The 27,956-nt window shown below is 42.7% G+C and overlaps 1 protein-coding gene across 5 annotated transcripts; it reads right to left on the bottom strand.

The window, feature by feature from the left end:
* Positions 1 to 249: 249 nt before the first annotated feature.
* Positions 250 to 27,956, bottom strand: zmynd11 (zinc finger, MYND-type containing 11). 5 transcript variants are annotated; one of them, XR_003463910.1, is made up of 18 exons: positions 27,817 to 27,956; positions 21,609 to 21,746; positions 16,408 to 16,567; positions 15,693 to 15,716; positions 14,048 to 14,083; positions 9,860 to 10,021; positions 9,531 to 9,608; positions 8,930 to 9,022; positions 8,307 to 8,394; positions 7,765 to 7,820; positions 7,589 to 7,666; positions 7,334 to 7,452; positions 6,296 to 6,647; positions 5,722 to 5,796; positions 5,316 to 5,594; positions 5,047 to 5,232; positions 3,708 to 3,899; positions 250 to 2,062 (listed from the first exon to the last, which is right to left on the bottom strand). XR_003463910.1 is itself a non-coding variant. In XM_010746943.3 (17 exons), exons 2-17 carry the CDS (start codon positions 21,737 to 21,739, stop codon positions 3,777 to 3,779), a joined length of 2,040 nt encoding a protein of 679 aa, XP_010745245.2. In that variant the 5' UTR covers positions 21,740 to 21,746; positions 27,817 to 27,956; the 3' UTR covers positions 251 to 3,776. The 5 variants fall into 5 exon arrangements, 4 of the variants coding, with proteins under 4 accessions (XP_010745245.2, XP_010745246.2, XP_010745249.2 ...); XM_010746943.3 differs by having other exon boundaries at positions 251 to 3,899; XM_010746944.3 differs by lacking the exon at positions 14,048 to 14,083 and having other exon boundaries at positions 251 to 3,899.

Here is a 27,956-nt window from a genome sequence, read left to right as displayed (position 1 = left end):
ACAAGAACTTCTTCGATAGAAAGTAGTCCCGTGTAATCATCATCCAGAAAGATGTTTTAAAATGATTTATTTTGACAGGCCGCAGCTGTACTGTTGATATTTCACCTCTGTGGTTCGGGTATGTTCAGGAATGTTTACATAATCTCTTAAATAAATAATTTAAATGTTTTGAACACCATCACTTTAAAGGCATGTCAGAAGATTTATCTTAATATGGACAAAAAAAACAACAAAATATGGAAACACGTGAACTTGTTGATACATTTATTTTTCTCCATGTTAGCACATAGAATATATTTATATACATATTGCTAGCTAAAGCATCAAAAAAATGTCAGGAGCATAGAAAATGTTAAGCCACAATTGAGTTTACATATGGACAGAACAAGATGACCTAAAAAAAAAAAGAAAAAAGGAAACTTCACGCTGGTTTTATTCCAGTTACAAGTACAGGAATACTTTATAAGTACAGTACTTGTACTCATAGTATGATGAACTAAAGTACTCTGGAATAAGAACAGCGAGAAGTCGCGTTGTGGGCGACAATCTGACGGCTTTACTCGAAAATTAACTCGACTGAAGTTCCAGTAAAATAAAAACAAAGATCATTGTCATATTGCGTTACTCTGAGGGAGTGCAACTATGTCTTCTCTTACATGGAGAAAATAAAAACAAAGAAAAAGGAGCTGCGGACACACACACCTTTTACTCATGCAGTTAAAAACCAGAGATACAAACTGGAATGACATCAAAAAGTTTTCCACATACGGAGGGGGGAGAAAAAATAAAAACTTTTCACACTGAAATCTTTTCACGGCTGGATGGACGAATATAAAAACAGTCAAAGAAAAGCAGGTCACGTGTGTGTGTGTAACATGAAATCGGTTCGTGCGTTTTAAACAACTCACTGAAATATCGGGATACGTCGATGCGTGGTGCGGCTTCTCACTCGAGTTTTATAAAAAGCGATTAAAAGTAATCGAACCGGGAACGCACACGCATGCTGGGAAAATGTGACACACGCCTCAGAGTGTCGTGGTTAACAACACAAGCCGGAGCTGATATGGTAACGGTTGTACATTGTACAAAACTAGAACTAACAGTCATCCAGATCGCTGTGAATACAGGACAAGAAGAAAATAACAAACAGCTGAAATCATGAGTCAATTTACAATGTGCATATATAACAGGAGGGAGATCGACAGGATGACTCTTTATTTACATGTAGTGCAATGACGATGACAGACGATGTTGGTGAAACACAACGGGAGAACATTTTCTTTCCAGAGATAAAATATTTTTTAAAAAATGAGCAGGATGAAATCAAAGATCAGCTGAACTGTACAATAACATGTTAAATCTTAAAGTGATACACTTAAATGAGTTTCCAAAGAAAGACTCGAGCGAGCGAGCATGTCCAAGTCTGGAACAGTTACCGTAAATTCTCTAATAGTGAGCAACTGTTCTTATACAAACCGTCATTCAAATATTCATGAACAATAATTGGATATTTTGTGTGTGTGTGTGTGTGTGTGTGTGTGTCGTGGATTAACCCCCCACAGAAACATGATTTCCTCCGTCATGTTTGTGCTTTTTCAGATTTACATCAGTGAGTCGGAGCCGCAGACAGGAAGTCAAAGCATCGAGAGACGGACGATGGGAATTATTCACACTAAGAAAAATATCGAACTTCAGGCTGATGTTTAGAAAACTCAACACTTCCTGTGTGTACTTCACAATAAAAGCCTTCCAGGTGAAAGGAAGCGTGCTGACTAAACAAATCGATCATTTATTTTGTACGTATCTCTGCTCTTTGGGCTCGATGGACAATTTAAAACTTTCTCCTATTTTAGAATTTAAATTAATAAATGAACAGGTAGATTGATCAATAATGAAAACTAACTCTAACTAACAATCGTAGCATGTACTGCATCATCTCCTACATGAATTTCTCGTGTACTAACATACAGTACATACTTGTACTTGCAGCAGAGAAGAAGGCCACAGGAAGATCTCTTTGTCTTTGACGTTCGGTCTGTCGGCTCGTGTGTTGAATTATTTTCTGTTAGCAGAGAACGGAAAAACTGTTTTTGACTTTGCACACAAACCGAGCTGATGAAGGAGGTTTTTAAATTTGCAGCAGGGCAAAGTGTATAAGATCATCCCACTATGTGAGAATTTACGGTGTTTTATTCATCACGTTAACAGAAGCAACAAACTGATAAAACAGCAATCTGTGTGTAAAAACAAAGCGACGCGTCTGTACAGAGTAACTGAAGTTCTTTCCTCCGTTCAGTCAATCTTCATAACTGAGGAACAACAAACTTTTAAAAGTGTCGAAGAAAAATCAAAAAAAAACTGGCAATTTTATTGCCGCTTTGAGAAAATAACAAAGAATCCAAGCACCATATTTCTACACCATCGACACTCGACATCCAGCGCAGGAAAAAAAAAAAACGATAGAAAAGATTTTAATCATTCACATTTGCATAATGTTTTATATATTGGTCCATCCGTCGTCACTGCTTTGAGACACCAGAGAAGTTCTGGTCTTTCCATTTTTTTTTAAGTTTTTATTTGATTTTTTTGTGTTTTTATTTTACCGTAATGATGAAAAAAGACAAAGTATGAAACTGTTGACATGCATGTAGCCTGAAAAAAAAAAAAAAAGAGGCACTGACCACCAACTACAGCAGAAAGCAGTGAAAGATTCGAGTGAACATCACTGTAAAAAATAAAAATGACACTGACGACGCTCTGGAAAAAAAAATATACAGACGACTCGCCACGACGTCTCAGGTAGGTCCGAACTAAAGTTTTTGGCAATATTACAAAAAAAGTGTTGTTAAGAAAGTGTCGAATCATGGAACCTCTCTAAGATCCAGCTCAGGAAAGATTACAATACACCCCGCCCAATTTAGAACCAATTTATTTTTTGTAATATCTGACTTTAAAAAAAAAAAAAATGTGCATAATAATATTAATCATAATAATACATGGAAGCTTTAATTTGCCGGCGTCTTTTAAGGCCGACTCTGTGACCCTGTCCCCAATAAGTGACTTCAGGACGAGAAGATTTTAGGTAGAAACGATAAAAAGGTGCCATCCACCGCAAAAAAAAAACAAAGAATATATTAACGTCTGTGAGCCATCGAGATGTGCAAGCAGTGTTTTGTCTTTTTTTTTCATTTTAAATAGTTTCTCTATGAAAGCAGAGCGAGTTCAATGCTGCGATGGGACTTGTTTGTTTTTTTTCCGACGGTGCGTTTGATTCGTTGACTTGTTGCATTTTACAGTAAGAAAAAGTGATTTATTTACTTTTGTTTGTTTGTTGTCGTTTTAAAAATTCAGGTAATAAAATGTTCAGTTGATGCTCATGTTACTCAACACTTAAATAACATTCTCTGACACGAGCTTAAAATTAGCACTTCAGTAAAGAAAACAAAAAAAAAAAAAAGATTTAAAATCATACCAAAAAACTCTGCGGTGGAGCCGCGCTCACGAGCAATCTGTTCACGATTCGGAGGAGAGAAAATATAAACAAATACAGAAAGAAAAATCCAGACAATGCGTACGTTAAATAAGAGAGAACAAATTGCTCTTTTCACGCAGAAAAACGTCGGGTCCACAAAGTTTTCAGGAAGGCAAGTAAGAGAAGCAGGAGGGAGGAGTGTGTGTGTGTGTGTTTGTGTGTTATAGACACTGACTGACAGGAGGAGGAGGCGGAGGAGAGCCAATGGCGTGCTGTGTAGGGTGAAGAAGGGGGCGGGGCTTGTTCATCTCTTCCTGCGGCAGGTTCGTTTGTGGTCGGCGTGCCAGTGCTCCTGCTGACACTTGATGGAGCAGTACGAGGTGTTCCAGCAGCAGTGGTACATGGCCTCCTCCTCACAGTTATAACACTGCAACGACACACAGACGCTACGATTACAGGCCGGAAACAAAACTTTAAATCTCTGTTGGAACTAGGGCTGTAATCAAACCAAAGAAATTGTCTGTCGACTGAAACCCTGAAACTTCGACTAAAAATCGACTAATGCATCACGTGCATCTGCACAATATAAGTAGCCCATGATTACCGAAAATATATACTGATATATATACTATATATAGGGATGCTGCCGTAAACGAATAAACAATTATTAGACTAAATTAGGCTATTGAAACATGTTTAACAGTGTTTAACAAGGTTTTTTGTGGGCGGGGCGGTGGTCTATCCACGGGGCGGCGGGAGGGGGGAGAGTCGTCCAGCAGAAATTTTTATTACTATTTTTATTATGGGGGGGACTCTGCCAACAGAATGGAAGGGGAAACACTGTGATTAATATGATATTAATTATAAAAAAATAAATATTCAGCAATTAAACCTCCGGACATTGAATCACATGGATCTTCTTTAATCTACCGGTCTCTAGTGGGTTGGGCTAATCCAAAATAATGAAAACAAGGGGGGTGTTCTCTGAAGACAGGCTGCTACCTGTAAACAATTTAGAATTTTGGTCGACCCAGAACGTATCAACCAATAAGTCGACCAGTCGACTAGGACTATTTGGAACATTTTAAAGCAACGTTATGAAACTTTTCTGTCATAAACAGATTTGACCTCCGGTTGACCCACACTGACCTGTGATCAGGTGAACCGTGTCTCTGTTCTCACACTATGTAACTTTCGGCACTTTGCCTTTTTAGACAATGTTCTAAACCCCACGGCTCCGCCGCGGCCCGGTTCAGAAGCGGACCTCCACTCGGCTTCATGTTCTATTTTTGAGCAGCCCGCGTCAATTTAACACAGAGCAACCTCGAGCTGACAGGAAGTCAGACACAGAAACCGCATAGAGAAGCCGGTGGATTTTCAAAATAAAATACCCCGTGCAAAACAGACAAAAGCGAAACAAATGACGTACGTAGCATGTTTACACGTGTAGACGCGTATTTAACATAAACCAGGAAAATCTGAGCAGGTAAACAAAGTGTGGCGGGCTGCGGGTGGAGCGCCGTGACAGACGGAGGAGCGTTAGTCTCGTTACAGCTGATTGGTCCAGGACTCACCCACTGCTTCTTCTTCGTCTGGGAGATGAGCTGTTTGTTTTGGGCCACGAGTTTCTTCACCTCCTCCACCAGCTCCTCTTTACACTTCTCCTTCACCTGCTTACACTTCCTCTCCATCTCCGCCTGAGCCCCGGCCACCGCCTTGCTGACCGCCTGGCGCTTCTCCTCCTCCATCTCCACACGGAGCTGAGGGCACAGAGAGACGTTTGGGTTTTTAAACTGAAGCTGTCACACACACACACCTGAGCAGCGCTCGGACTCAAACACACCTTCTCCAGAGCCTCTCTGACCACCCTCTCCGTCTCCCTCTTGTTGTCGGCCTTCATCATCTCCTTCACGTCGTTGAAGACCTTCGTGTACTTCTCGTGGCACATGTTCTGGCAGGCGCCGTCGCTGCTGGTCTGAGTGCCGCGGTGCAGCGTGCGCGGCGACCCTCCGTTGGCCTTCTTGGTCTGCGTGGACACCGACAGCTTCTCGGGCTGCTGAGGCGCCGACGACACCGGGATCTCTTGGCTGGAGCTGACCGCCTCCATCTCTGGCTCCGGGTCCTGGTGGAGAGAGGATGGAAAAAAGATTAATATTAATTTATATATGTGGGTCATAGACATGATTAACCAAAACATTAAACATATCAACTCCACATAAACATGATGATCTGTGATCTAAAGAACTCACACTGGCTTCTTCTTTGGGCTCGACCATTTGAGATCGACGGCTTTTCTTCGCTTTCGGCTCCTGGCTGCCTTTGAGCTGGAAAATTTGAATAAAAGAACTTTCACAAAAATATGAAATATCTTCGTGTTGCGTCTTTGTTTCAGTGCAGACTGAGAAAACTTTCATTGATAACATTTTATACAAAACAAACATTCAACTTTGAATCATAAAACTGTTCTCGTTGTTCTGATATGTTAGTGATAATTTATGAATGATTATAATATCTAATAAAATATTTCATACCTGTCCCATGTTGTAGTGATGTGCAGTTAGGCCACCAGATGGCGCCGTTAGCTTTATTTCACCTGATGACTGTGACTTTGATTTTCTCCATGTTTAACTTTAGAACTTTAACTTGAATACATCTCTCTCTGAACATCTGGTTCATGGTTTGTCGTTTTGTTGTTAAAGTTTCCGCAGCGCGCGGTGGATTCATGTTTTTATCACAGGACTATCAGGACTAAGAATAAAAAGGTGTGAGTGTTTCGTGTGTTGTGATGGTGAGAGATGTTTGTTTTTATTTCACCACACTTACATGTCGGACCTGCTCGTTGCTGGTGGAGGAGATGCTGGACTCGGCTTCGTCCGTCCGCTCCAGCCTGTCCGTCCTCCCGCTGCTCTCCTGCTGCGGCCGTTGGCTCTGGCTCTGGTTATGATTCTGGTTCTGGCTCTGGCTCTGGCTCTGGTTCTGGCTCTGGCTCTGCTGGAGGTGCTGGTGCGGCATGCTGGCCTCCTCCATCTTGGACTTCCAGAAGCGACCCTCCCTCAGGAAGCGCTGGTACACCTCCAGCTCCTCGCACGCCTTCTTCCAACCGTTGCTGCGCTTCACCTGCAGCTGCTGGACGCTCACCTTGATGTCCTGGATGTTGTCTGCAGGGATCCACGCTCTGAGGAGGAACAGAAGAAGATTGAACAGAATTGGTTTACGTCATCCGATAGCTGGAAACCTGAAGATTAAACTGATATTCAGGGAATTTCCCTGTTATTGTGAATATCCGTCCTCTGAACGCACAGGCTGTGATTACCTCTGAGATCACAGCAGCTCGATTTAAAGAGTGAGACTAAAATGAACTGAGCACGACCGTCCACAAGAATCTCAGCTTTCCAGTCACACCCAATTCAGGCAACTCCAATCCTGTTCAGGGACTCCGCATGCAGAAATATTCAAATACACCGGGCCAAGGTAACCACATTCATGCCGCATGCAAAGCTGCATGGGATTAGTGTAAAGTGGGAATGTCTGTGAAGAGGAAACCTGTGGGAGGCCAAACAACTCATTTTCATTCAGATATCATGAGGCCAGCGGACAAAGCCACGGTCTAGCTGAACTAGCTCGATGAGGTTGGTACCAATGGATGCTCTTCTAGTTTCATGACTCCAGTGTCTTCAGATACTGCACTACAACCTCTGGAAGACTAATGTGAGCCACGTCACGTGTTTGGCCTGTTTCTTTAATTATAATAACCTTGAATCAGAGATCTTCTTACACGGCTTCCAGGAGCAAAATGGATCTTTAGATAAGAGGAAAGTGAAGCTGTGTGTTGCTGTCGTGACGTCTGTGTGCTGTGCTAACCTCTGGTGCTGGTGGCCAAAGAAGCGAACGTCCACCTGGTTGTCCTCCCTCTGAAGGACTTTGGCCGGCCAGTAGCCAAATCCTTTCATCTTGGCCCACACCAAGTCGTGGCTGGGGGTCTGCCGGGGGGAACACACACACAAAAAGAAACCTAACAGACCAAAGATACGACCCAGGAGTGGATTTCTAACTACGACAAAAACCTCTCAGATAAAACTGCGTCTGTCACGACATACAGGTGGTATTTGTACTTACGCAGGGATAACAGAACCAGTTGTCTGGCCGGGCGTTCGACAGGTAGAAACAGTTCTTACACAACAACAATTCATTCAACTGGAGGAGAAAAGAAACACGAAGAGAGAGAGCGGAGCAAAGTTCAGTGTTCAGCTCTTGAACTAAAACTCTGAGCTGTGAGAGTGGAACAGTGTTACCTCGTGGCATGTGTCGCTGAAGAGCAGCCGTGCGATCTCGGCCTGGTCGCTGTGAACTGAAACAAACGGCAAACAAACTGTCGCTTTAAAAAAGATTCAAATGTTTAAGTTTTACATCAAACTAACCGGAGAGAAACATTTTTCTTAGTGAAGAAAATCCTGTTTGTTTATTCATGTTTATTCATACCCGTGTTGCAGTTAACAAAATATATTTTTAACACTTGCATGGTGGCATCGCTGCAGTAAATTAGTTTTTTTTGTTACAATTTATGTTTCTTGAAGTCAAATTTCGAGCTGAAACCAAAAAGCTGAGGCGCATTTTTAAAAATACTACAGCCACATAAACATCACAGTAACCCTGAAAAACAACAACAACAACAACAACAATAATAATAATATTCAGTTTTCTTGTTCATTTGTTCTTTGATTTTAATTCTGAATTTTGCAGATTTTAAACATTTGTCTTGTACGTCTGTTTGTGTTTCGTCCAAATCCTTCAAGATTTTTGATTTGATGCGACATAAAAAAAAACTTGAACCCACCTCCGTACAAGATGGCGGTGTTGTGAACGATCAGCTGAGCGTCTGCTTTGAACTCCTCGAAGCTTTTATATTTTCCTTCAGACAGATTCTGAGAGAGAGAGAGAGAGGTGGTCAGAGAGAGGGAGTACAAAGACGTCTATTCACATGCTGTGTGTGTGTGTGTGTGTGTGTGTGTGTGAGAGGTCCAGGAGAGGGCAGTGTGTATACACACACACACACACACACACACACACACACACACACACAGGTCTGGGCAGTGCTCCAGCGTGTCTGGCAGAGGTTTGCTGTGATGCACGACTGACCACAGCACAGCAGAGTCCTGCCTGACCTCAGTCAGTCACTCATGTTGAATTATTACCAATAATAACCATTAAAAATAAATTTATCTCAACATGAATCTCGACGAATAAAAATAGAAATATATGAAATGAATCGTTATAATTAAACCTGAAGTTTGAAATAATAAACGGAGCAGCTGATTTTTTATCCACGCGGCTTTAATCGTATCAAATCTGGCGAAATGTGAATAGAGACGAATAAAAACAAACAAACAATAAGGTGGCTGTCTCAAGTTTTCTAAGTTTGTGTTCGCTCAGTGAAAAGACGCCGGTCGTCATGGTTACCTCGTGGATGTTTGTGACGTCCAGCGCGGTGTGGATCAGCCGTTTGTACATGGGGTGTTTAGTGTCTTTGCCTTTCTTGTTAAGGTCCACGGCCTGCAACAACATCAATGATGTTTCTGCTATGAAAAATTACAATAACTTGGATTTCAAATCAATTAATCAAACACAGAGACATTCTCCTTCAGAGACACAATGTAAACAAACTGCTGAACTGTTGCATTAAAAAATAAGACGATAGACTGATACAGCAGCTTGTAATCACGGTGCAGAACCGTCGACTTTCACGCAACAATGAAAAAAAGAACTTCAGTTAAATACGGATGCCTCTGTATGACATAAACAAACAGACCATGTGTTCATATAAAGTTATTTTTGAAGCCTGTCACCGGGTCGGATCGGGACGGTTCCCCCTCAAAAATCAAACGAGGGAGGTGGACACACTCCTGCTTTTGTCTACAGGGGTCGCCAGAACCAACAAAAAAAATTAAAAGTTCCTCATCAGGGCTTCAAGAATTAACAGACGAAGCAATAAACATTAGTCTTTAGTTATACATGAGTTGAACAAGTCAAACAAATAAAAATAAATAAAGGTTGTTCTCACCCTCTCCTTCATACGCTGGACGATGAAGCGCAGATATTTACTCATCTCCTGTTTGTTCAGGTTCTTCTTTTTACTGCCCTGCAGGAGGACGAGGACAAAGAGAGAGACGTTTAAATCACAGCAGGTTCTGATCTGACCCTGTAAATAGAATAAGTTCTGTATAACGACAAATGAGGGACAAACATATAGAAAAAGGCCAGAGCCTGGCAGAGGAAACAGGAAATGAAAAGAGGAATAAGGAGGAGACACGAGCACAGATGACAACACAGAAACGATGAATCTGAGACATTGAAATGGATTTGTGCGTCGCTCAGAGTTTGACCACCTACCCTGCAGACGACACACTGCCAGTGGGATCCTCCATCTCTGGGCTTGAAGTCCTCCGACAGACATTTGAGGTGATAAACCCGGAAGCAGTTGTCGCACGTGAGGACGTCGCCCGGTAGGTGACACTCGAAGCAGTACCAGTCGTGGCTCTCCGTCTCCCACTCCTGCAGCCAAAGACACGGCAGAGCACAAGTTTGGGTGACCCCCCCCTCCAACCCGCCAACCACGGCAGGGGAGGAAACAAACTTCCTTCATCCTCCAGCTTTAATTCAAACTAGCTCTCAGGTTTACAGATGTGTGTGATGGAGCACCAGGAGAAGAGAAAGCTAAAAACAAGAGAACGTGGGCTGGCGTCTTGTTGAAGTGGCTGCATGGTGTACAAAACTCTCGCTGCTTTTCAAGTGCTGCAGCACCGAAATGCATCAATCCAACAAATCGTGCTACTGCATGGAAAACATGTGTCAACGTCCAACTATGGTGACTGAAAGCTCCAGATCCTGGAGCAATGAAATCATACGGAAAAAAACACTAATTTAATTTTGATAAGAAATATTTTTACACTTTCCTCCTGAATGTGAAAATATAAATATACCAGATTTTTAAAAGATTTTTGTAACACTAGTGAAGAAAAGTCCTGAAGTTAGTGACAGCAGGTGGCGATAGAACGGATTTAACTTCAGGGGTCTTAAATTTTAAAAAACTGTTAACCAGCTAAAATCTGAATAATAAATCTCACCTTTTATCACAATAATGCTGAACAGCTTTTCAGCTCGCCTTTTCTCTTCTAGAGCAGCTGGCTGCCAAAAATAATCTGTTGTACTGAGTTAAAAATCTGTTGTACTCAGTTAAAAATCTGTTGTACTAAGTTAAAAATCTGTTGTACTGGGGCGGTCGGTAGCGTAGTGGGTTAAGCGGCCGCCCCGTGTGTGGAGGCTATAGTCCTCGCTGCAGCTGGCCCTGGTTCGAATCCCGCATCGGACGGCTAATTTACTGCTTGTCACTCCCCCTCTCTCTGCCCCCTGCTTCCTGTCTATCTTCAGCTGTACTATCAATAAAGGCATAAAAAAGGCCAAAAAAAGATTATTTAAAAATCTGTTGTACCGAGTTAAAATCTTTTGTACAGAGTTAAAATCTGTTGTACTGAGTTACCTCAAACTGTGCTGCCATTAAAAAAAACAAAACCTGATCTGATAATCACAGGAAAGAAGAGAAATCTATTCACTGCATCAAAACATGTGTAGTTATGTCCGTGCATGTCTCCTCATCATTTTTCTTGAATCTTCACCCTACAGTGCTTTGTGCATTCAAATAAATGGCTGCTGCCTGTTTGTATGAAAATATTGAGGTTTGTCACTCAGACTACAAATGTGCCTGAAGCATCACATATTTACATTTTTAATCATTCGGTATCTCTTCGACATGCAGACTGGAGGAGCCCGGGATCAAACCGCCGATCATGTGATGAGAGGACGACCCCGCTGTACCGGCATACTGAACCCGAACACTGGCGCTGAATATCTGGTCAAGATTTGTGGCGTTTTCCTTTGAAAACCTGATTCTAACCAAAAGACGTGAATTTATTGATGAAAAAACCTTTAGAAAGTTTTAGATGTTTCAGTGTGAGGTATTTAAAAGTATCATTTAAAGGTATTGGTACATAATTTGGACATCTTACGTCGTATTATAGTAAAGATTTAAAGCGATACTCAGCCACAGCTTGGCTGTGTTAATTATAAATATTATAACGTGCCTTTGTCCTGTGAAAATGCAAATTTAACAACTTATTCAGCACAAAGACGCACATGTTTACAGCCGTCCTGTCGAAGACTCATTTTCATTAATGGGTTCAAGTGAAGGGCGCGGAGACGGGAAGTCTGAACCGCTAAAAAATTCAACTCCTCGTCAACCTGTCAAGAGTCCAACTCCTCCCACTCACAGTCTGGACCGACTCGGCAGGGGAGAGCAGGAGAGTCGTGACTGAACGTCGCTCAGTGAAAGATTCAGTCTCTTTCTTCATTTCTTTCTCCGTGTGCTCATGTGCTGTAGTTTGAAGCAGTGCTGTGGTTTCAATCATAGACCACCAGCATTTGTTTCTATTCTGTGTTTTAACTTTGTAACTTTGTGTGCTATGTAAATATATCATCTTCTTACTTGTGTTTTTTTCCTACCCTGAAATCACACTGCAGCGTGTTCTTTTGTCCTGAGACACGCATGCAGATTTAAACCTGATGGACTGCCTCCATCGGAAGTGTCGGGATAAAAACGAGCCCAAATCCAACCATAAATAGTCATGAGGACAAAAAGGAGTGAAGACAGCTCTGACATTCACTCTGCCAATGTGGCTGCTACGCCATAGACACTGATCAGAAGCAGAACCTGCCAGGAGGAAGCGCTCTACACTCTGGAAATCCACGGTTCCCTCGGGAGGATCTTTTACAGGATCATTTACAACCGCCGGATACGTCACAAGAACGGCCGTTTGTTTAAAACCTAAAAGTATTTAAAGACTAAACGAATGACTGCTTAACCAATAGGGTAATAAATCATGAGCTGCCGTCCTATCAGTACATTAGAACCTCGTCTTTTTGGCGATAGAAAACGCCTGGTGTAAAAATATTCACGGTACTAACCCTTAAAAATATTGCTCCCTACTCTCAAAGCAGTCTGGCAGTGTCAACAATGTAATAAATCCTTCGTATCCTCCTGAAAACCTTCGTTCAAAGTAACAACAGAGCGGCTGATATTCTTTTTCTTTCCATATTTATACATGCAGAACATGTTTTGATTGCTTTATTTTGAATCCTTAAATGATTTAAAAGATGTACTGAATATTAAAAGTTAGAAAACACAGAAACTGATAAACTTATAAATGAACAAACGACGAGGCGGTACGTGCAGCTAGATTTGTGGATTGTTGCATTTTCGGTACGTTCTCTGGTTTATGCACAGATTTGCAGGATGTGAGCAAAATACCGAATCGCGATCACGGTTAGATCGCGTTCTCAGTTCTGTGGGTTCATCTGGGAACAAACACGTCAAGTGCAACCGCTGAGTTCACATATTCCCGAATGAAAAGAGCCCAAGGACGACTTCACAATCAAACGTGTGAAATAATGAAATCCATCCACAGATTCCTCAAAGGACTTCTTTTTCAGAGCGTAAGAGACTCTCCACCAACACAAACACTTGACAATATAAAAATGGTCCTTGAGTTCTGTCGAATGTCAACAGGCACTTCACTATTGTTGGACTGTCTGATGAAAGACAAGTGGCTGACTTCAAAAGGCTGGAGCTCTCCGAGCCAAGGACACGGAGTCTGTGGTTTCAGCAAAGTAACAGGACGGGCGTGTGGAGAGAGTCGGGCCGAATCAAAAGATATCGTTACAGCCACATAAAGCCTGAGGAGCACCAGCAGCAGCGAGGCAGAAGACGTTAAAATAAGACTGTTTATGTGTCAGTGTGAAATATTCTGATTCAGAAACATTTAATCCCTCAAGTTCACCAGCAAAAATCAGAAAAACTGAGGCAGAAAATCAGTTTTTCGGGTCAAATCACAGCGTTCTCTAAACATCCGTGAAATACCTCTGTGCTTTTTTTAAGAGGGAGAAATGGGCCTTGACTAAAAGCTGCCAACAAAAGGCAGGGACTTGGACAGCGATGGGGACAGAGGAGGGGTTGAGGCAGCCAGAGGGGGTTGGCTGCCTTTATCCACCTTCCCAATGCTTGCGGTGTCAAGCTGGGACACGCCACGGAGCCCAGAGAGGCCGAGCGACGGGGTTTCAGCGTGCCTTCTAATGACCTACACAAAACAAAAACTCCAGGATTCGTCTCCACCTCCTGCTTCTTTCAAACTGCCTTCACCTGCAGTCAGAGTTCAGACACTGTGCTGTGACTAAAAAATGCAGATTTGGATCTTAGAAAACTAGGCTGGTGTACGTTTAGGTCACACATGAACTAATAAACAAAAGTGGCACAGATCTACACAAATTACAGCCGATATTTTTCATTTTTACTAGACAATTCTTGAGAATAGGGGTGGGCAATATGCATACAATCTTCTATCACAGTCAAATAATTGTAAATATTAATATATAATCATCAGTCTAACAATAGCAGTATTAAATTTCGCTAATTAAATCAAAGCCCTTAAATCACATTGATGCAAAAATCATATTAAAGTCCAATATTACCATAGAGCAGGCCTGTTCAGTGATTTGCACCACTGCCTATGATGTTGAAGGAGAAGACAGAAGGGTTTGGTAAAAGATGTGACAGCACAGAAATTGTTTAAGCCTGATGGAGGAGGGCGTGAAGCAGCACCTCTCCGCTTTTACTCCCCAGTGTATAAATTGTATATGCTGTTAGCGGAGGACTGCGCACTCAATAACAGAGTTTACATTCAGAAAGATAAAAACAATGTTTGCACACAACTTTGTCAAAATTATGGGTTAGTAAATGAAATCACGTGTTTTTTTTACAGTGTACAAGTTGTTGCTGTCAAAGTGCATCAACACATCATATCACGTTCATCATCGTCATGCATCCAACTGTCTGATGTGCAGATTTCAGGAGTTCACACACAGTCACTTCGAGGCGAACCTGGATTTAATCCAATCTGACGTGAGGCTGTGCGTTTTATTTTTTGTTTTCAAGGATTCAGTGCAATTTTTTTTTTTTTTAAAGGTTAGTGTGTGAAAAGTCTGGTTATCTGTTTAAGTAAATATCGCTGAGGTCAACACGAGGACACGGCACATGCCAGTTGGATTGAATCCAGGCACCTGTGGAGGGAGAGCTGCCTCCGTTTGACGACTGCTTTCACTGCCTCGCATTCAAAAAAACTGTCCGCCGAGCGCTCGCTAACCTGGACAAACCAGTCGGCTGTGTTACTGAGTAGCAGGCACAGAGAAAACTAAAAGAGCACAACCACACAAACCACCACCCACCCCCCACATCCTTCCCTTTCCCGCCTCCACCCTGTGTTTTATCAATTAAATGAAGAAAAAAGGAAAATAAGCATGCCAGACAGAAGTTAAGAACACGGCAGAACACACCTCCTCTGAGGAGAACTACAACTACAAAGACCAAAAAAAACTACAAACGCACAGATGCTTGCTACCAACCTGCGGCTATGCTGGCATTGCTTGTCGTCTCACGTTAAAATTTATTGAAGCTTGTCATTAACACTTGAGATATTTGGACACAGCTTTGTGCTGCACCGAGTTTGTGTTGTTTAAAAAAAAAAAAAAGAAGAAAGAAAAAGAAATCAAGCAACGGCACATCTGTAGATGAGTAGCGAGCACGAATATTTTATCATCATCAATCACTTCCACAAGAAATTTGGCCACGTAGACGCAGCGCTGCAACGGACTTTCATGAAGCTTTTTACAGTGTGACTGAATGACAGCGAGTGGCTTCTGGCAGTGTGTTTAAATAGTGGACTGTGAGGCCGAATGTGAAACCTGATGTGTTTTCAGCTTTCACCTTGTGTGATTCATTTAATTTAAAAAAGGTGCAGCGAGCGGACTCAATCGCAGACATCGCGAAAGTGCGAGACGACTGGAAGCTGAAAGCTTTCTGTGTGATTTTTAAAAACACAGCCTCCGACTCGTTCACCAACCAGAACACACCACACTGTTTCTCTTTTTTTTTGTTTTCTGCAACCTGCATAAAAAGATTCACTCAAATCCCTGACTGCACTGCATGTGGCACAGCCGATTTCTCACAGAATGATGTTAGTCGAGAGGAGAGGAGGGGAAGGGAGGGGAGGAGAAAAAAAATGAAGTGATCGAATGAAGAACAAACCCTGAGTTTGAAGAAAAACAATGCAGCCCTTACCTTGCTTCCTTCTGCTTTCGGCTCCTGTGATTGCAAGTGATTCAGAGAGTAGTGTTTAAAAGTCCTGCCGCTTCAAAATAAAAGTCGACCTGAGCTCATCTTGAGAGATTTTAACAACAGATCATGGAAACACTTTGTGAAGCCCCAAAAACTATTAAATCCCTTAATACTGCATGCTTCTTTCCAGGATCTATGGCCTGAAATCATAACAGATAGCCTTGAATTCAAGGATTTCAACTAGAAAAATCAACCTTGAATCAATGTTAAGTCCAAAACTTCTCAACATATTACTATTCTGATACAAATCCTGTCAGTTATTTCTGTTTTTCCTGCATGAGATTTCACAGTTGGTACTCAGATGCTGCCCAGGTATTACTACCCCGGTGCAAAAAGCACTGGGATTACAGCAGCCACCTAATACATGCTAATGCCGCTCGCACAGTAATCCATTAAGTGCTCATACAGAGACAGTAAAAAAAAAAAAGGCATGAGGATTCTCCCCAGGTAGAGCTGATACACTGTGAACTGATCCTCACAACTAACAAGGGAAATAAGAGGAAATGAAGTTCACATGAGAAAAGAGAAAAATAATGTCTGAGCAAAAAGACGATACACACTACTGAGAAATAAAGTGTGTGTGATCTGACATGTTTAAGGGTTGAACGTCTCTTTTCGTGAACTCTGTTGTCCGTGTTAGGAACCTGTTCAAACCTACCATCTCGTCCCCGGGCAGCCAGTATCCTTCCTGCTCGATGCCGGCCTTGGAGCCCTTGCAGCCGACAGTCAGGGTCTCCACCACGAGGCCGTCCTTCACGGCCAAGCTCAGCTGTCTGGCAGTCTCCTTAGGGTGCATGCCAAACACACGGCTCAGGTACCTGGACAGGTGGAGGGTGAGAAGTGATTAGAAATAATGGCAGCTGTGCTCAGGGTCGCTCAAACATGAACATTTAGGATCCAATCAGAAAAGCGGAAACATCGGCGCAGACGTGGAAGAAATTTACAACCATGCAGAGAACTGACAAACGTTCTCTGCTGTCCTGAGACCTTTGAAAGAAAGAATTTCTCAAATTATGACGGGCCTGCAAGAAGTCACCTCGACAACCTCACCATCTCCGGTCTCCATCAAGTGGAACAACGAGATTTGTGGCTTCAGTGCACCTCACGGCCAAGTTCAGCCTGGTTGTGCTTTGCTCGATGCAGAAATTCAGTGCTGCTGAAAGGACCGGAAGACTAAAGAGTCCATAAAACAGAGAAATGACGTCGCCATGCCGAATTCAAATGTATCAAGTGATAAAATAACAATATAAGAAGAATGTGAAGCTTTATATTATCATGCTGTTGTTGAGACTGTGCTAACGTGAACTGTGGATGCTCATACATGTCTGAACAAAGACGGCGAGAGTTTGGACTCGCAGATGAACGTCTACATTTCAGAAAACTGATCATAACTCATACTTAAAGGGAAGTGTAAGCTTGACTCTACAAAGAGCTGTCTGCACACTGAGATACCGAAGCTCAGCGTCCTGCCAAAGCAAGAATCAACGTCTGTGCTCTAACACAACACATGTTAGCTGAAGAAACCCTGAATCCACACTTCACTTCCTCCAGCCGACGGGTGTGTGTGGAGACGTCTGCTGCAGAGACAGAGAAGACGGCTCGAGTCAAAGATGCCGAGAGGCGTCCACACAAAGAAACAACACCGCTCCAGCAGAGAAACGTCTCTTCTGCACGTCTGCCAAGCGATCTTTACCTTATAGATGAATAATATTTCTGTAGCAACCTTCAGATTAAAAAGACTAATAAGACTAAGGGTGGTGCCCCCGAGGTGATTTAAGGTGAACGAACTCTGATTTCTTCCGATAGCTGGATGTGGGTGTTAACCTGCTCCTTCCTCTTTCTAAAATTAAGCTCCTTCCTTTGTTGTAATTATATTAATGCCGACTAAGCCGTGAAGCCCGGCGGTTTAAATTGTTGCTTATGAGTCGAGTGAAGCTCAAGACCCTCGACATCCGCTCTAATAACTGTGTACACGTCATGATCATTAGTCAGAGAGCGTGCATGCATTCTTTTTCTCTACGGTCTTAAAATGACTTGCCTCTCAGATTTGTAATTTTCCACCAACAATACCCCGACGCTCCATAAATTTGATTTATACAACCCGAGAAACTGATTAAAGATACATGTGGGTCGAAATTACAAGCAGAGGCAGAGTCTCTCTCATCTGTTTCCTCCTCTAACGCTCCCACAGTTTTCTAGTTTGGGAGCACATGTGATTGAAATAATGTCCCGCTTGATTCCTGCAGCCGCCTGCTGACTCAGAAGGTCGTGTCTCCTCTGCTGTGGCAGGCGGCCAACGAACAGAATATGTCAGTGGGGAATCAGGTGAGAGTCTGTATTTACTCCTGAGTTACAATGGAGAGGCCTATAGTGTGTCAGCGAGGTGGACACAAGGCAGACTAGGATTACTTAAACCAGGATACCAGGGAACCCTGACGAGGCTCTTTGACTCTGATATCATCTTCCGACCTGCGACAGGCGGCTTCAGGTTTCTGTAGTTCCAGTTTTTCTAGAATTAAAATCACAACGACTGTGATAAACGTGCAACGTGTAGCTTTAACCCAGCCTGGTCTCCTCTTCGTTTATGAGCACAAAAATAATAATAAATCATAGAAAATGACAAACTTGCTTGAATCATTTTAACTAACGAGTATTTCCTTTTTTTTCTTAAGTCAGAATTTGGTCACTAAAACACACATCCTAATTCCACAGAGTCAAAAATAATAGATTACTTGTTTTGTCAAAATTTAAAAGATATTTAGTTAACTCTCAAATAAAGAAAGAAAATCAGTAAATGTTGGAGCTGGAACCATCTAATGCAACGTTTCTCAAACTATAGTACGAGTACCATCACGTTTATCTTAAAAATTAAATAAACGTAAAAACGTTTTATACTATCAAAATGCCACCGGCTCTCTTATGAAAATAGACTACTGAACGGCTGGAATGTCATTTCCTGAAATATTTGGCTTCAGTCACGTTACCTCTGGAATGCTTACACGAGCTCAAATGTGACAAAAAGATAGTAAGCGGAGGTGAAACATGGCTCCAAACGGGAAATATCAGGAATAGAAGTGCGGCTCAGGAGCACCGCTTTCCAACAAATGAACCCTTGAACTGGTTTCATTAAGGATTCAATAAATAATCATCCTGTTATTAATAAACCTGCCTCCTGTGTTGCTTTTGTTCTGTTTCCTTGTTACTTGTTAAGCTTAATTAATGATAAACTAATTGATTTCCAGCAGCCTGGTCGCTGCGGTTGTGACCTTGCCGTGCACCTGAAGCGATGTGAGAGAGGGGACAGTTAATTATTCGCCCCAAACCAAAGTCATCACCTTCATGGAGCTCGCTGGGTGAAATAAAGCTACAGTGGGACTGGATAGGTTGGAGGTGGACGGGTGGTGATGAGGGAGGAGGTGGACAGGCCTATCCGTTGCATGCCGCTGCTTAGCGTTGCCATGACAACAGCCACTCGCTGCCGGTAATCATTTGGCAGGCGGCCAGCGACCAAGGTGCTCGCCAGCTTGCCGTATGAGATGTGCTAAGTGTTTCATTTAGTCTCTGCCCCCGTCCTGATCGGCGAGGTGTGCCGAGGATGATCCGTCTTCAGTTTGAACGAGGTGATCGTCCCCGCTCGAATAAAAATAACGATGCTGAACCAAACCTGCTGTAAACTCTGTTTCTTCTGAAGACTGCAGTATGAAGGTGGCTAACTTCATGGCAAGGATGGCAAGGAGTCAAAACAAGCATCCAGTCTTTTCCTCTGTCACTGTAACAACACTGCTAAAACAATTACAGTGGGGCAAAAAAGTATTTAGTCAGCCACCGATTGTGCAAGTTCTCCCACTTAAAGAGGAGAGGTCTGTATAGGTACACTTCAGCTATGAGAGACAGAATGGGGGGGAAAGAATCCAGGAAATCACATTGTAGGATTTTTAATGAATTAAATGGTAAATTCTCTGTAAAATAAGTATTTGGTCACCTACAAACAAGCAAGATTTCTGGCTCTCACAGACCTGTAACTTCTTCTTTAAGAGGCTCCTCTGTCCTCTACTCGCTACCTGTTTGAACTTGGTATCAGTATAAAAGACACCTGTCCACAAGCCCAAACAGTCACACTCCAAACTCCACTATGGCCAAGACCAACGAGCTGAAACAAAACTGTAGACATGCACCAGGCTGGGAAGACTGAATCTGCAGTAGGTAAGCAGCTTGGTGTGAAGAAATCAACTGTGGGAGAAATTGGAAGACCTACAAGACCACTGATAATCTCCCTCGATCTGCGGCTCCATGCAAGATCTCACCCTGTGGGGTCAAAATGATCACAAGAACGGTGAGCAAAAATCCCAGAACCACACGGGGCGACCTAGTGAATGACCTGCACAGAGCTGTACCATCAGTAACACACTTCTCCGTCAGTACATGTCCAGGCCCGTCTGAAGTTTGCTAGAGCATTTGGATGATCCAGAAGAGGATTGGGAGAATGTCAGATGAAACCAAAATAGAGCTTTTTGGTAAAAACTCAACTTGTCGTGTTTGGAGGAGAAAGAATGCTGAGTTGCATCCAAAGAAGACCAAACCTCCTGTGAAGCATGGGGGTGGAAACATCACGCTTTGGGGCTGTTTTTCTGCAAAGGGACCAGGACGACTGATCCACGTAAAGGACAGAATGAATGGGGCAATGAGCATTTTGAGTGAAAACCTCCTTCCATCAGCAAGGGCATTGAAGATGATACGTGGCTGGGTCTTTCAGCATGACAATGATCCCAAACACACCACCCGGGCAACAAAGGAGTGGCTTCGTAAGAAGCATTTAAAAAGGTCCTGGAGTGGCCTAGCCAGTCTCCAGATCTCAACCCCATAGAAAATCTTTGGAGGGATCTGCATGGAGGAATGGGTCAAAACACCAGCAACAATGTGAGAAAACCTTGTGAAGACTTTGACCTCTGTCATTGCCAACAAAGGGTATATAACAAAGTATTAAGATGAACTTTTGTTATTGACCAAATACTTATTTTCCACCATAATTTGCAAATAAATTCTTTAAAAATCAGATTTTCTGGATTTGTCTCTCATAGTTGAAGTGAACCTATGATGAAAATTACAGGCCTCATCTTTTTAAGTGGAAGAACTTGGACAATTGGTGGCTGACTAAATACTTTTTTGCCCCAATGTAGGTGTTAGTATAATATATATGTGTTTTAATATGAAAATAATCAATGAAATCCTGATAACTGCAGGATGTCAGGTTGAATTAAATCCCACATTCACACAAAAACAGACCATCCCTCACCGGCTTCCCACCCATTTACAGATCCAATTGCCTCCATAAAATAAGGTAACACTACAGATGAAGAATCAAATCAATCAATTATCTTTCTAAATTTATTATCTTCTGTTTTTGTAAAAATGTTAAAGTGAGTACAGATAGTTGATTTGTGAAGTAGCGTAAGATCGGCAGACGCGGGTCATCGGGGGAATTGATTTATGTAACGCGACATGTTCACATTCAGGAGCTTCAAGTAATTACATGTCTGTCTGTATGTGTGAAGCTGTTTTCTCCCTTCAGGTCATCATCATGCTTCAAATCACTTGAAACCTTTTAAACATTGAGCTGTTAGAGAGTTTCTAACTTGAGGACAAGTGAGGAGGCCAAACCATTAAGTGGCTTACAAACGTGGGGGCTCAAAAGCTCGAGAGAAGGTTGAAAACTTCCAGATAAAATTTCTTGCGACGTAATTTCACCTCCGGTTCTCAAAAATGTACAACCATGTGTCTGATTTCTTCTCAGTGTTTTAGTCTAAAGACACGCACAGACATAAAGCATCATCGTATGGGTCTTATCTGCTGTGAACTTACTTGGAGATCCTGTCCATGTTCGCGATTTGTTTCTGATTGCGGATGACCTCGATGGCCGCCCACACATACTGGACCACCTTGGGGTCCGCCTGCCTCTTCTTCACCACGCGTGACATGATTTCCTTATTCATCTTTCAACTGTGGGAAACAAAAATATAAATCAGACGATGGATCTGCTTTTCTTCTATGAACACCAGTGTTGTGTTTAATAATGATAACAGCCTGAACATAGCAGTCACTTGTTTCACTTGTTTTTGTGTTAGCGTTTTATATTGTAGCTCCCTCTGTCTGCTCAAGTTGTTTTTATTTGATAGGATTCTTGCCAATCATCAAGATATCCGGGAAACAAAACTTTAGTTTGTGCTGAGCGGCGTGACATAAAGAGCCACTGTTTTCCCTCCAGGACGAGAGCACACGGCGGTCAGCTGTGATGACGTGCGAACACAAAGGCCACAAAGACTGTGCAGGACCACAAGAATCACACGTGACTGTCTTTCAAGACGTTACTGACCATTAAACCACGATCAGGTGGGTGACTTTGCAATTCGACCGTCACAATACTCACTAAAATAACAGCCGAAAAGAAAGTGCTGCAAGTCAGAAACCAGCTGTTTTTAGGACCATGTGATGCAGCTTTGTCATTTAAATGGTGGTGAGGTCTGTCCAGACTTGCTGAGGACGGCTTCCTCCAAAGACAAACTCCTTCCAGCATTATCTGAACTGAACTCTAGCCGTCACAGACAAAACCCTGAAAACTATTTTAAAAAGTGAGCGCAGAGTCCGTGTGATCAGAATCTGTAAATCAAACTCAGCGCTCCATCACCACCAGATCTCTGCCACCACAGAGGTGGAGCACGAGTCACGTCAATGCTCCTTTTCCTGCATTGTTGTTGGTTTATGTTGCAACTTTGATTGTAAGTGACAAAAATAAAAACTGGTTAATAACTGCATCCCTGTTCACAGATCTCAGATATTATTTTACACATGGACACAGATCTGACTCGATGGTAAAAATATACGTGAGGACACAAACGCTTCATTCATTCTCCTCAACAGAGCAAATTATTAACTCTCTGTCAACCTTCCTGGTTGAAATAAGGACCTTATAACTTTTTGTTGCCCCCTGATTCACCCCTTGTTTTACTGACTGGATGCAGAGTTTAACACTTGTGACTTCTAATAGCTGTTAAACTGAGCAACAAATAATTGTGTGGGGCTTTTGAGTTGATGTCACATGCTAGACAAGACACAGATTTAGGATTAAGCTCAACGTTTCCTCCTGAAAAAAAACATTACATGTCACCGTCATCAAGAAGAGGTTCTTAATGCCTCAGACAGCCTTCATGCCATGTGGACATCAGAAAGCGTCTGACGAGGAGAAACCTCCAAAAGGTTCTGAAGACACCGCTTTGCCTGTTTGCTGCGGTGCACAGGCTCCGGCCTTCCCCTTGAATATCTTGAGACGTTCAAATCTAATTTTATGCGGTCTTCCTCTTAACCATCCGTGAAACTTAAGATGTCACTTTCATAAATCGCAGCCAAAAGCTAACCAGAATAACGCCGAGAGCGACGCAGGGGGAAGGCGGCTGTGTGTTGACAGAGGATGTTCATCTTCACACTTTTCTCATGTGGTGCAGCATGAAGAGAAGCAAGAGAGATATGAGCACAGTCCACAGCAAATAAATGCAAAATCAACACAGGGCGTGTGGTCGTTTGCAGGTTGTACTCAGGCCTGAGACGGTCATAATATTTCATATGTCTGGCAGCATCTACAGCCTGGGCTCACGTACACAAACACCAACCTGATGCAACCTGAAGCAGTGGTCTTCAAACTGTCCTGCGAGTACTAGTGGTGGTACGCAGAGGAATCTCATTATTTCATCGAATAAATTCATTTAGACACATTTAACACAACCATAATACTTTGTTTTGAACTGTGAGTTTGCAGGAAGGTATTCTAAAATAAGTCCATCCATCCAAGTAGCTCTGGTTCTGTTCCAAGATGCAACAACAGTCAACAATAAGAAAATAAATATGTTTTAAGAAGTCTCTTGTTACGAATAAACCTCATCCTGTGTGTACACTGAGTGTGGAAGGTTCGAGAAACCCGGACCTAAAGCAGTCAGTCACCATCTGGACTTCAAACTTTTCATACCACCTCCCAAGTATCACTATTGTGACAGGAGTTAAAATCCAGCAGCGTAGGCAGACCCTGTTCAACCAAGGAGAGTTCACACAGTTTATTCTGATTAACGAGATCCATTATTGTTGACTGTTGAATCCTGAACTGAACCCGTTCAAGAACCATTCGGTGTCACAGGTGTACTCCTGATCAACACACTAATATTTCCTGTTTGGAGCTATGCATGCAGGCTTTTTGAAACCACCACTCAACTATCTCAAACCACATTTTAATTAATGACTAATCATGGACGTGTGTATGCACTATAGTGACGACACATCAGGTTGATATAAAAAACAAACATTACAGGGAACACAAAACTTTTTTTAAAATCACATTCCAGTGATATCTTTGTTTAAATTAACTCAAATTTGTTTTGTATAATTTCACTAAAAACATATATTCCTCCAAGTAGCACCACAGTTTGAGAATTTGTGACCTGAAGCAGTCAGTCAACATCTGGACTCCTCTTAAAAAGGTCCAGTGTGTAAGACTGAGGGCCTCTATTTTTAGAAAAATCAGCTGAAAATAAGAATCTTTTTGGTTTTATAATTTGTAATTTTTTTGCCTTTTATATCTAGAGTGGGAGCGGCTCCTCTTCCATGGAGGCTACCTTCATTACCCAGAACAGACAAACTAAATACTGACTCTAGACACAGCTTTACAAGTCTTTATACTATGAGAAGATTGCAATACAGCGATTAGACCACGAGATGCAACTAGAATCCTACACAATGCAAAACAATTCTTGCTGTCATAATCTCTCTGATTAGATGAAATGCAGTGCTGAGCTGAGATTCAGTGAAATTAAAGGTTCTGCAGCGTCTGCACGTTGTCTCACATGGACGCTACTATCAAAAGATAACTTCCAACTTTGCAACAACTCGACACAGCCGGAGGTGAAGGAGGGAACGGGAGCAGCGGCGAGGTGGCGGTGAGTAATGCGAGCGTCTCTTTTTTCTTCTTTTTCTGTGTCAAGTGCACAAGGTGTGACAGGACGGCAACCTGCTCTCCCCATTCAATTAGACAAGGTGTGCGACCACTGGAGGACAATTAGAAGACAGGTTGAGAGGGGTTTGTGTGTCTCACGGGGTAAACAAAGACTACACAGCGCTGCTGTTGCCCCCCATCATGTAAATCCACATCAAGAATCACCTCCGTTAGTTACTACAGATCAGAGGGGAGGTGGTGGAGGAGGTGGAGGACTACAAATACCTAGGAGTGGTGATCCACAACAGACTGGATTGGAAATCTAACACCGAGGCTGTGTACAAGAAGGGGATGAGCAGACTCTACTTCCTTAGGAAGCTCAGATCCTTCAACGTGTGCAGCGAGATGTTGGAGATCTGTCTGTTGTTGCTGTAGTTTGTTGGGGCAGCAGCATCAGAGCCAGTGACACCAACAGACTCGATAAGATCATCAAGAAGGCCGGCTCTGTTCTTGGACTGAGACTTGAGTCTCTTGAGACTGTGGTGGAGAGGAGGACGCTGAATAAACTCTTATCCATCAAGGACAACAAGCAGCATCCTCTCCATCACACAGTGGACAGACAGGACAGGATGCTACAGCGCCGCTGTCGACGGGACAGATACAGGAAATCTTTCCTGCCACATGCCATCACACTGTATGATAACAGCTAAAAAAACAAAACAAACTCAGGTCATAATTTACAGTAGGGATGTGCAATATATCGTCAAAAACATTCCCCACGGTAAGATTATGTCATCCCACGATAAAAACGATAAATCCCCATTGATGACGTATGTATGTGCGTGACAGACTCGCGGAGCAGATACGCCGGGCAGCGAGGAGCTCTTTCCGCACGGCGAGGAGCTCTTTCCGCACGGCGAGGAGCTCTTTCCGCACGGCGAGGAGCTCTTTCCGCACGGCGTGGAGCTCTTTCCGCACGGCGAGGAGCTCTTTCCGCACGGCGAGGAGCTCTTTCCTCACGCTCCGGCCACCAATCCACAAACAGCCTGAAATGTCTCTGAAGCAGAGACTATCCAGGTGGATTCACGGACTAAACTCTGATCATCTACCTGTGTGTGTTCTCACTTTGTTTATTTCATGTACACAGCTTCTAAATCTGAGTCCGACTCACAATTTACGCCGCAAAATACAATGACATGAAGAAGAGGAGCAGGAGAATATTGATCATCACATATCTCTAATCACAAATCTAACTGAGCCTGATGTCGTCATAAATACCCTCAAAATCAAAACTGACTATCTGTATTTCAAACTCAGTAACTGTTTGAAATGTTTTGAGACTCCTGCTCCTCTGACATTGCTACACTGCAATGATTTAATACACTAGACTATCGTTTTGTTTTCTCCAGATCTCGGATTAATTATCTCGTTATCACGGGAAAACGGGTGGAATAAAATGTATGTATGTATCAGTGATGCGCGGGTTCATGTTTGATCGACCCGCACCGACAGACGTTTTAAACTAACCTGCCTGAACTTGGACCGCAGCAAATAATTGTACCCAACCCGCTTCCTGACCCGCATTTTAAAAAGTAGTCTACAGTCGTCCCTCGCTATATCGCGGTTCACTTTTCATGGACTCGCTGTTTCGCGGATTTTTTTAGTGTAATTTTGCATGCTTTATTTTTACAGTGTACTGTACAGTATGAACGCGCATTGTGTTCTGTGTCCTGATTAATTAAGGGAGTACTGTACAAAATGCGTGTAAAAAGGTGTATAAAAGTGTGTGGTTAGGGGTTATACGGCCTTAAAACATGTATAATAATTGTAAAACTTACTTTGCGGATTTCGTTTATTGCGGGTTATTTTTAGAACGTATCCCCCGCGATAAACGAGGGACCGTATACTCTTAATTAACTTCGTAGCGTCATCGGGCTACATAAAACTGGCATTACTGAGTTATTATATTAATTTAAAATGCGGTTTAATGGCATTGCTCAGTTCCACGTGTTGGGAAAATCTGGCTTTTTGTCCCGCATCTTTATTTCAAACAACCCGACCGATCACGACCCGAATATCATTAAAAATATTGTTTGGTGACTCGTGACCCACTCAGTTTGGATCAACACTGGTATGTATGACCCTTTAGGGCTTCCGTAAAGATGACCATGTAAGAGAACACAAACTGTTTGAGAGTTTCTGTAAAAAAAAAAAGCACCTGAGATTGTTTTGCCTACAAATAAAAAAGATCATTTAAGTTGGTCATAATTTGTCTGTAGCTCATTTTGATAAAAAAAAAAAAAAATTAAATAAATAATCGAATCGTTAACCAAAAAAAATCGAGAATCGTATCGAGTCGTGAGTCGATTAGTGAAAGCATGAAGTTTGACACAATGTTTTCAATAGAAACCCACTGACAGTCAGGACAGGTGTGAAGGATGCAGCCATGAGGAGACCAAGACATGGGAGGTGAAAGAAGAAGAAGCTGTCACAAACTGCTCATTACAAACTTTAACAATAAATCTGTGTAATAATAATAATAATAATTAAAAAACAGATTAAAGCAGCGCGCGCTCAACAAAGAGGCAGCGGCGCAAGGCCACGAGCGCTGCTACCTGTGATGCTAACAGGCTACCTGTCGTCTAAAGCTCGTGGAGACAAAGAGGAAGCTTCAGGTGTCTCTGAATAAAACCCAGATGACACAAAGTGTTGAATTATGAACACAAAGGCGGCGAGCAGCGACTGAAATCACAAGTGTTTGTGCGGGAAGCGAGGCGGCGCTGTGAAGCTAATGTCAGTTACGCGGCTAACCGTAGCTCTAACGGTCGGTAACCGGGAGATTAAACCGACTCGTCGACGGAATAAACATGTTTGTTTTACACACGTGAAGCTCTGCCCGAACTCACGGACCGAGCCCGAACCGAACACGGCGGGCTAACTTCAGCTGTTTGTTTTGGACGGCGCCATGTTCACGATCCTCCATCACGGGACACGACAGGCTAGGCTAACGTTAGCTGGTGGCTAGGCTAGCCGCAGTGTTTAATAATGATTATAATATTTATTTATATTTATTTACGCGTGTGTGTATAAACTCACCTCTGTTAAGGTGTCACTGACGCTCGGAGGGGAACCCGCGAAGGACTGAGCTCGATGAAAGCTTACATTAGTCTCTTTTTCAGGGCTGGTGGAGCTGCTGGAGGTTTGTGTCCAGCTCTGGCCACGGAGGTAAACACACA

This window comes from Larimichthys crocea, chromosome II, assembly GCF_000972845.2.
Source record: "Larimichthys crocea isolate SSNF chromosome II, L_crocea_2.0, whole genome shotgun sequence".
In the NCBI taxonomy this organism is placed as follows: Eukaryota; Metazoa; Chordata; class Actinopteri; family Sciaenidae; genus Larimichthys; species Larimichthys crocea.
The sequence above is the reverse complement of the archived record's forward strand: the minus strand, read 5'-3'. Positions and strand labels throughout refer to the sequence as shown.